A 10,218-nucleotide genomic window follows, 5' to 3' on the forward strand; every position below is an offset into this window, starting at 1 on the left:
CGGGCTAGAAGATCTACTAGGTCCCTTCCGACCCTTAATCTATGAAACTATGAAACTATGAAAGCGATGAATAGGGTACAGCTTGGGTCTTTGCAGGGAACAGTCCCTGCTGCCATCTCCCTGTTTGAAAGCAGGTAATTTTCTGTGACCTCCATACTGCTTTATAGTAATGATCCTCAGGCACTAAATTTTTGTATCAGGGTATGTCCTGAATTTCTGTAGCGAAAAGGGGAAGACAAAGCCTCTGTGACTTCTCTGCCCCTGAACAGTATCAAATCTGTGTTGAGTGCCCATGGAGGGGAAGTGGGTCACAGCTAATCAGTCCTGGGGTACTGAAAGCCTGGAGGAAGTTGGCTCATGGACAAAAGAACTAGAACCTCCTTGTGCTCCTGGTAATACAGCCTCCATCATCTCGCCTGCAGAATTCAGAGCAAATGAAAAAGCTATATGGTAGCAGAGGCATAAGTAGGAACAGTGGGGTGACTGAGGGACAGTTCAACCAGGGCAGAGGCTCCAGGCACCACCTGTGTGGGAGGGTACAAAAGCACCTACTGCAACAGTGGCAGCTGAGTGTGTCACTGTAATCAGCACAACGGCAGCCAGCACTGTCCCATGCAACGAGGCTGTCCCGGTGGTGGAGCTGCCCTGCTGTGTGTCTGATTATTAGCAAGTTTTGCACCCTAAGCAAAATGCTGCTGGGCAGAGGAGCTGAGTCCTAGTCAAAACCCTGCCAGGGAGCAAGAGGGGGTTGCCAAATGCTGGAGAACAGTGGGCTGGGAGGAGTCAGTGTTACTTGCTCCAGGGCTTCCAAGTCCATGGCTGCTCCTGGCAGAGTAGTCTGCCTGGGCCTGGCTGTTGCTGCTGCTGCACCTGGTTGCTGCTGGCCTAGTTGCGGTGCATGGTTGCTGCTGCTGCTGTCCCACAGGTCCCCCAGGGAGCCTCTGTTCTAGCACCCATGGTTGGCACCCTGCTTGTCCACCCCAAATTACACTTCTTTGTGGTGGAGGAGGGGAACAGCAGAGCCAAAGGAACTGGAATGGGAAAATCTCCGGACAGTGTATGCCCCCGTCCTCCACCAGCAGAAATGCTCTATTGTGGATAACTATAACTTTAGAAAGCCCCTCTCCACTCACCTTCCTTTGGGTGGGAGTGGGCAAACAATGGGGCCCTCTGAAGCTGCAGCCTACTGGATAGAGTGCTCTCCAAGGTCTCAGGGGAATTGGTTTCTCTCCCTTGTTTTGCTGCTGACATTGGGCAAGTCACGTTATATCTCTCTGTACCTCAGCCTTACATCTGTAAAATGGGGATAAGGACCTCCATTGACAGCAAATTAGCCAGCTCATAGCACTGCACTATGGCAGCTCCATGAACTAAAACCAGAAGTAGACTACTTCCAACTCTGCAGGTTTCAGTGGAGTGTCCTAGACTGTTTCCCAGACTTGAGTCCTAGGAAATTTGGGCTTCACTTACAGAGGCCCTGGTATGTTTGATTTTAGGATATTGACCTGCTCTATCTAGAGTTCAGTACTAGGTTCATCACTGCAATCTGTGACCCATCTGCCTGCTAGCTGGGCTGAGCAGCTAGCAGTAGTGATGCATTAACAGAGCCATGGATTACTTAAGGCAGTAGTGACTTTTTTGGTCCTGTGAAGCTGTGCTGCCTCATGCCTGGTGCAGCCTGCTTCTTCCCAGTGCTCAGGAGATGCAGTGTGTGCTGCACGCTGGTGTGCTGCATTGGAGCAACTGGAGAGGAGACCCAGCACATAATCAGTGAGGCCCCTAATGTCTCTAAAGTAATGGTAGTGTAAGTGATGGAGCCATGGTGGTCCAAAAATCATGCAAGAGCCAAGGATTTCTAAAGTAATGGGCAGGCAGAAGTAGGGATCTGGAATTCTGCTGCTTGGAGGGCAAGGAGTGCCTGGAGGGTGGAGAGAACCCCATTGTCTCTGTGACAGTGGCCCTGCCCCAGCCTCTCCTCTCCCAACAGGCTGAAGAGTATTTATTCCAGGGTCTCTGAATCATACCCTGCTTTCTGCCCTTGCAGCTCCCTGATGTGTCCTGGATCAATTGGCCTTTCCCTGTGTGGGGAGGCAGATACGTGCCAAGGCACAGCCAGTTTGGAGCATGTACTGTTAGGACTAGACACGCAAGTCAGGAGCATCCCCACTTGTGTCCCAATCCAGTGCCAGCTCAGGGGGTCAGCGGTCTCTTCACTTTCCCAGGGATTGCTGTATCTGTTTGAGCCACCAACACTTCTTGATTGGTTGCTGTCGAATGTCCAGAGTCGGTTGTACTCATCCTGCCTTCCTAAGGAGGGGGTGGGAGTGTCAATGTGTTTACTAGGGAAAGGCTGAAGGCCATTTTGTGTGAGATTTGGCAATTTCTCCCACAGCCAGAGGTCTCCCACCGGCAGTGGCCTGATAGCACACCGTGAGCAAGGAACAGCTTGGAGCCAGAGTGGGTCAGGAGGTTGGCCAGCAGCTAGTGGAGCCCTGTGGGGTCAGTACTGTCGGGTCACAGATCAGCAATGAGAGGAGCTGGCTCGGCCGCCTCCCATGTGCCTGGAGGCAGGGCTGGATTTCTGCTCATTCCTATTAGCTATTTTGCTGCGCCTGCCGGGACTCTAGGCCAAGTTCAGCCTTGGCATATGCACGTCTCCCACTGGCTTCATTAGGAAAGGTGCCAGCTCACGGCAGGGCTGAACTAGCTCCAAGGTGTGTCTGCATCTGTTGTGTGTCTGACAGTGCAGTTGAGTGCATGGGTGCATATCTCTATGTGTCCGAGTGTATGCATGAATTTCTGTGTGTGTGTTTGCACGTGCGTGCCTGCCTGCATATACATGTGGATATAAATCTGGGTCTGCATGGATTTGGGCTCTGGAATAGCTGTGTTATTCTTTTGTAGGCTCTTTCTCTGAAAAGAGTGCAAGGGGCTCTTTCTCTGAAAAGTTATGGGACTACACATGTTTGTATGTTATTCAGTTTGCTTCACCTGTTATGACACTTTCCTGTACCTTGCTCAGATTTGGTTTGTGCCTGGTGCGTGCCTGTGAGTTTGGGTATCGGTGTGTTTCTCTTTGGGCTTCATTCTGTTCCTATTGCTCTTCCTCTGCACCCTGGCAGCCTGCTTAATCAAAGTGTGTATAACATGTGTCTCTATCTCCTCTTGGTTTCTTCTGCCATTGCTGTGGCTGGCACTTTGCACTTCCTTGCCCCATATGTCACTATAAATGGCAGAGGAAATTTGAAGCACAAATCAGTTGTTTTCTTACAGTTCTTATATTTCTGGGATGCCTTTACTCATGCAATCTTGATTTTTTTTTATAGGCTTTATTCTCCTGGTGGTTGAACTGGTAGTTTCAAGTGACATATGCCAGTGTGACCATGAAGAGAAACTGTACGGTTTGGTAGTGCTCTAGAAGTAAAATAGACAGGGCCTGAATAAGAGTTATTTGATAGCACTTGCTTAGCCCTTTATACCTGTAAGTGCTGTTCACAGGTGGTTAATTTTAATGGGGAAACTGGGGCACAGAGAAAAGAGGTGACTTGCTCAAGGTCACATTGCAAGTCAGTGCCTAAGATGAAACCCAAGAGTCCTGAATACAAAAGGGTTTGGATCTAGATCCAGCATTTAGGAATTTATCCCTGTTGCTATACCGAGCTGAACCTAAAACCCTGGATCCTTATTTTCTAGATTGGTGCCCTCTCTGCTTTTCGGTGTGCCATCTGGTTGTATTCTGCGCCTTAACTTGTGTGTCAGATAAATAGCATGAAGGTTAGCAAAGAGACACTAGAGAGTCTGCGCAGTCAGGATTTGGGTTTTGGGTGGGTGTTGCTGGCTGTCTCTGTAGGAGGCTATCTAACTGGGCCAAGTATGAGCAGAAGGAGGGTGGAGAGACAGATGCATTTTTCAATGCGTGTGTGCTAGTAGCCATGCAAAACTAGTGCAGGCTTTAGAAACTTCTGGCAAAGCCAACCCCTAACTCCACCCTTGCACTGGGTGGGTCTCTGAGGTTTCACTAGGCCCCAAGATGTATGGATGCTTATCTGAGCTTGCAGTGCCTCATGGGTTCTAGTTACATGAACAACCATTTTGCACTCGTTTTTCTGGAGCAAACCCAACAGATACAGGCATTATTCTCTGATAGGCACTCAGTGTTCATTTTAGCATGATTTTCTTTCCTTTTATCGAAACGTAGACTTATCTGGAGTATGGACACCTTCCCTGCACAGGGAGGCTCCTTAGTAAAAAGCCTTGAAAGGTTGCCATGCCAGCACCTGACAGAGCCCATGATCAGAGCTTCTCCTGGTTGGTCTTACGATGTTTCTCTTCTTGGTCCTGCCTGGACCCAGGAAACCCAGGGCAGCAGGAGTAGGAATAAGAACTGAATTGGCCAGTGAGATCTCAGGCAGGGTTTGGTTTGGGCACTGAGCAAGGCTCCCATTTTATCTAGCCCCTGTGCCCATCCATAGTCGTAAGAAGCAGTCTAGAAGGCAAGAGAGAAGTAAAAGTAGCAAAAGTCAAAGCTGGGAGCTAAGCGATTCAACAAATCAGTCAGTGGTGGAGAGAAGCATGACAGGTCACACATCCCTCACCCACGCATCCTTTCCAGGCTGTGAACTTTACCAGGAAAGATCTTTGAGTACAAAAACACTTCCACAATAGACGCGTGGCTGTTCTAATAAAAGTCCTGTAAGTCTTTCCCATCTTCAGCAGCTCAGAGGTGGTTAGCCATCTTAGTCTGAAGTCAGGCAGAAGGTAGGACAGGGTGGCACCTTAGAGCCTAACTCATGGGTTTTCAAGCTTTTTAAAGGAGTGTACCCCTTCTCGGTACACTTTGGTGGAATGGGGGGAGGAGGGTTGGCAGCAGCTGGACTCAGGACGGGGGTGGGGGTGTTGCATGCAGCGGCACAGGGTGGTGGATAGTGGTGATGGCCACTGCATGCGAGCTGCCCCCTGCTGCATCTGGCCATCTGGGCGGTGCTTGTGCAGCCTGCAGAGGGGAGCTGCTGCCCCCCAGCCCTACTCCTGGGAGGCAGCAGCATGGGGTGGTGGGTAGCAGTGCTCCATCCCTGCCTGCCCACACATACCCCCAGGGGTACACATACCCCCAATTGACAACCCCTGGCCTAACAGGTTCAGAGAGACATGAGCTCTTGTAGGAAACAACCTACTTTGTCAAGTGCTATGAATGGACTTGTAGGAAGAAAATAATTTGTACAGAAGGGAAAAGGTCAGGGGAAGGGGACACTGCTAAGAGAGGTAATAAGTAGATTGATTAGATCAACCGAGATGGACAAAGCAGTTGAGATCTGGAGGGACAGCTAGTCCTTGTAGTAGGATAAGACTCTATAGTTTCTGTTGAGACTGTGGTTAGCACAACGCAGTCTGTGAATTAATTTAGTCTGGTCAAGTTGTTTTTTTAAATTATTTTCTTTAAAGGACAGCTGTTCTGAGGTCAGTGATGGAACATCCAGGGATGTTCACCCTCTGCTGGCCAGGCATCCCCTGCCCTGCTCTGGCTCCTCGGGGTACACTCCCTTTTTACTTCACCTGGCACACCTTCATGTTTCTTATAGTATACAGGGAGGCTGCACCCAGGGTCCTAAATGAGCCTTAGTTCCTCATCCAGCTGGTCTTCCCCACACCCAGTCAGCTGCAGATGTGCCCTTAGGCATAGGCGACTGATTGGGAGGGGAGGGGCATGTGCCCCCCCTCCCCCCAGGATCAGCTGCCAACACCGGGTTCGGTGGGTGGTTGCCACTCGCCACCCTGCCAACACCAGTGCTGCCACCCACAAACTATGTCCCCCCAGTCTCAGGAGGCACCAGTCACCCATGCCTTTAGGGTGCTAAGCTGTGGCCATCTTTGCCGTATCAGCGCCTCGGGGCAGCACTGCCTTATGGGCTATAGTTGTGGCCTCTCTGATTTTGTGGCCATGCCCATGCCTTGTGGATATTACTCTTGATCCACACACCAGCTTGTCCAGGCTTCAGCCTTCTTGACTTTGGCCAGCTGGTTGCTCTAGCTGTGATCTCCTAAGCCTAGGCCCACTTGCACTGACTGGCTTGGCTCCTTGGTCCCAGCCTCCCTCTCTCCTGGGCCACAGACTTTGGCTCTCTTTCATTCCTGGAGCACAGGCCCTTGCCCTCAGCCCTAACCTATCCCCTATCATTCACCCATCTGTAAGGCTTGAAACCCTGAGTGCCCCAGGCCTCCTGGTATGTGGCTTCCAATTCTTCCATACGGCTACAACCCAGTCCTCCAGTGTTAAACTTAACCGCAATGCAAATACAAGCAACCACTTCCAACCAAAAAGTCTCCCCCACTCTGTGTCAGTGGCATCTGGCAAGTGCACCTCCCATCTCTCATGGGAGGTTTGCCTGCTTGCTAGGAGGTCACCTGCAGCCCCTCTCTCCCAGGAGCTCTGCCAGACTGCCTGCCTTGCCTCAGGTGCTGGGTTTATATGCCCTGAAGTCCTGCCCCTTCTGGTCAAGTGACTCTTTAATCATACACAGGGGGTTCCTCTTTTTCCTAATGGCCAGCTTGCCCCTCCATGCCACAGCTTGTCAGCTGCTTGGAGCCTTTTCTCTCAGGCTCCCTGGAAATCTGCCAACACAGCAAGCTTGTTGCAGTGCAGCTAGCTTCTGCTTAGCTGTCTGCCTGCACAGCAAGGTTAGCCTGCTGCACTTTCCCCATAAAAGTAACGGAAGCCTCTGACTCCATGTTACACGTGGGCTTTTGCCTATTTCTGGATTTGTGTTGAAATGGTGTCCACTCTTTTACATGGGGATTGCCTTGTGTGGCCAATGTAGATAGCAAAGGGGCAATATAAGCAGGTGCTGGTGTATATGACTTTGGTGGAGGAACAGGTGAATAAACCCCCAGTGTTATAATTAGTGTTGCTTGGTTCGGTGATGATGTGGTCTGTGTTGATGAGGGGGTGCAGATGGCAATGGAGTCTGCAGCAAAGTCTGGTGGCCTGGTAAGACTTGGAATTAAATAGTCTGTTGCTGGAGAGGCATTATTTGAGGTTGAGGGGCTGTCTCCGGGGGTCATGGGGATCAGATGATGGATGATGTAAGGCTGCGCTGGAGCAGAGTTGCTGAGGCAGGGGGTATTCTCAAGAGAAAGGGTTGCAAGGCTTGCTCTGATTTTATTCTCTTTTACAAGTGATATGTCAAAAGCTAAGAATGCACTCTTTTCAAGGCACAAGCAAAGGTGTTTGCCATTGTAACAGGCACCCAGTGTAAGATGTTCAGTAGCTGGGTGATGCAGTGGTATCAGAGGCATTTGCTTTGGAATGCCATACGTGCATCACTGCTTTGGTAACATTGGAGTGATGATCCCTCACACAAGTATTCCTCACACCGCCCAAGAAATGTCATCTGGGTGCAGGGGCAGGGAAACTGTTCCCTTGGCTAGCCATCCCTACAGATTGTCTGCTGGCCAGCACCTCTTCTAGGACTTGGTGGCTCTCCAGAAGCATGAAAAATGCCGTCAACTTTCAGTGTTTTTTGTGCCTCTGGGGTGTATAGACTCCTGAATTCACTCTGCCTTCCATGGTCTGCCAATGAAGCTCTTATGTTGTGGCCCCTGCTTGAATAGAAGTGTTTGGATCCATCCACCAATTCCCTATTTGATAGGGAAGTGGGTGTTTCAAGTGATTTCCTTTTGTTGCTTGGCACAACAGCTGGCTGCATGGAAGTTAGCACATGGACCTGATAAAGCAGGCATTACTAGTACTTAATCACTGGGAAACGAGAAACATAAGGTGCTGCTGTTCCTGGCTGTGCTGCTGATTTGGCAAAGTAGCTGTGAACCTCTTAGCAGGGTCTTCTTGCTATTCTGGACCATTTGGGCCACAGTGACGCAAGGCACAGCCCACACTTCTTTAGTTTGAGAGCCCATGCCCGCAGTGAGGGGGAGCAGCAGTCTGTCCAAACACTGTCTTCCCCTGGCTGAAGGCTGGTAGGAGTTCAGACACATGCACTTGGCTGACAGACTGCCATTGGCTGGTAATGAATTCACATTTCACATCACAATTCCCATTAAATAACGTTCTGTCTGTGCTTGAAGCGCCTAGTAAAACATTATCGGCTGGGAAATGCCTTGTGATGTGCTCTGCTTTATGGCATGCAATTTAGTTAGAAGCATTTCCACTTTATGCAAGCGGGCCCCGTGTGGGTCTCAGCAGTGCCGTTCCAGCAGCATTAGCCGCATCATCCACTTCTTCCCAACTCCAGCCTTGTCCTAGGCTTCCCGCCTTACATTGCCTTGGGTGTGTAAGTGCTGGAACCAGTAAGCCCAAGCTCACTGCTGGGTGCTTTAGGGCTCTGACTATTTGTGACAAAACCCTAGGATGTCGGGGTGCTCCCAGAAGTATACACTTGGGTTGTGTAAGCTTATTGGCCTCCCACTCTGCTGAATGGGCATGCCCAGCTTTTTAATTTGCCCAGAAATCATGTTTTACCACAGGCACTTTGGTAAAGGAACAGAAAAACAAAAGGGTTTGTCACAAGGAAGAACGAGTGGTATAAAAAAGAAAAAAGTGATCAAATGTTTTGACAGCAGAATATGGTAAAACACAAACCTAATGTATCCTTACCCTACATTCAGACAACCACCTGGCCCTCATAAAAACTCCTGTGAAAATCTCCTGGGGTTAGCATCCCTTCAGTCACAGCTAGCTACTTCAGCCAGGACCCTCGCAAGGACCCTCCTCTAGTTACCCCCTAAGGGTCACTGCCTTCAAAACACCCCGCACAGCTTCCCCGCACTGACCTTCAGGGGAGCCAGAGAATCCTCTAGAGTGTTTCTACATGTGGATCCACGACACTATTGTGGGATCTTTCTCCTCACTGGTTAGAAGACACCCGTCCCCATCCCCCTCCAGTAAATCTTAGCTTATCTGTGCCTCCACCACTGTATCAGAAAACATCTGTAGGAGGGCTTGACAAGGGTGCCCGTTCAGTGAGATTCCCCTCTCAGTGGCATGTCCAACCCACTGCTTGCTGTTTTTCAGGTTTGGCCCACCATTGCTGATGAGAGAAGACAGAGGCACAACGTGGGAGCAGCTCCAGCAGTGTATCCTCAGCAAGATGCGCTATCTGATGAAGAGTGAGGCTCAGGTGCAGGTTAGTCTAGTCCTGTCTCCCCTGCATTGCAGTGTGTGGATGGCAGCAGGTTCTGTCTGTGGTCTTGGAGAGGGAAGGATTTGCTCACCTAAGGACCTTGGCCAAGCTAGTAGCTCAGAAGCAGACCATACCAGGACCTGGCAGAGTGCAGGATGACCATCTTACCCTTCAGTTCCCAGTGTCATTTCTAGTTTCCCCAAGAGCTCACTTGACTCCCCAAGCCAGATTCTCCTCTACATAACCATAAATCTGAAGGCAGTGAAGTAACTGAGATCAAACTCCAGATCCCAGGAGTTTATATTACTATGCAGATGTGCATACAAGAGGTTTTCTCCTCCCTGCCCCCCACTCAGCATGGTGAAAAAACCACTTATCCTACATAAACATACTAAATGCATTGTCTATCATTAAACTGCTGCCAAAAGCAGCATGTGGTCAGTGATGGAAACCAACTATAAAGTTGTTTAAATGCAGCCAATACTGACCGTGACTGTAAAACACACAGCCCATATTGGGCAAACCTGCTGTGGAGCAAAATGCTGTCAAGCTTTTCAGCTCTGCATATTGAATGCCTGCATGGCCATAAGTTTAGATGCTCCCAAGGTGGAACATAGCTGTAACAAGATGGGCCTGAGAAAATCCCATGCATATTAAAGTCAAGCATGGGCAGGTGAGAGAGCCTTGAGTCAGAACTCAAGTAACTGTGCCCAAATCAGCTACTGGCCTACTGTGTGATATTTAGTGAGTCAGGTTGCTTCTCTGTGCACCTGCTTCCCCTCCCACAAGTTGTCTGTCTGTCTGTCTCCTGAGACTCTCTGGGGAAGAGAATGTCTCTGGCTATGTATATGTGCAACGCTTATACCAGTGGGACCTTGGTCTTGCTTGGAGCCTTCAGGTCCAAATATCAATTCATCAGTGATTTGGACGAGGGGGTGAAAAGCACCCTGTTCAAATTTGCTGATGACACTAAGATGTGGGGGGACGTGGGCACACTAGAAGGAAGCAACAGGCTACAATCAGACCTAGACAGGTTACAAGGGTGGGCAGATGAGAGTAGGATGGGATTCAACACAGACAAGTG

The 10,218-nt window shown here is 49.8% G+C and overlaps 1 protein-coding gene across 2 annotated transcripts in view; it reads left to right on the forward strand.

Annotated features, from left to right (window-relative positions):
• USP43 (ubiquitin specific peptidase 43) overlaps nucleotides 1-10,218 on the forward strand; it is a 261,454-nt gene that overhangs the window by 193,762 nt on the left and 57,474 nt on the right. For both annotated transcript variants that reach the window (XM_019502165.1, XM_019502171.1), the window contains exon 8: nucleotides 9,026-9,137. In XM_019502165.1, the coding sequence (XP_019357710.1) occupies nucleotides 9,026-9,137 (112 nt within the window). The remainder of the gene's footprint in view (nucleotides 1-9,025; nucleotides 9,138-10,218) is intronic.

Source organism: Gavialis gangeticus, unplaced genomic scaffold, assembly GCF_001723915.1.
Source record: "Gavialis gangeticus isolate Ggan-Ray unplaced genomic scaffold, GavGan_comp1, whole genome shotgun sequence".
NCBI classification, from domain to species: Eukaryota; Metazoa; Chordata; order Crocodylia; family Gavialidae; genus Gavialis; species Gavialis gangeticus.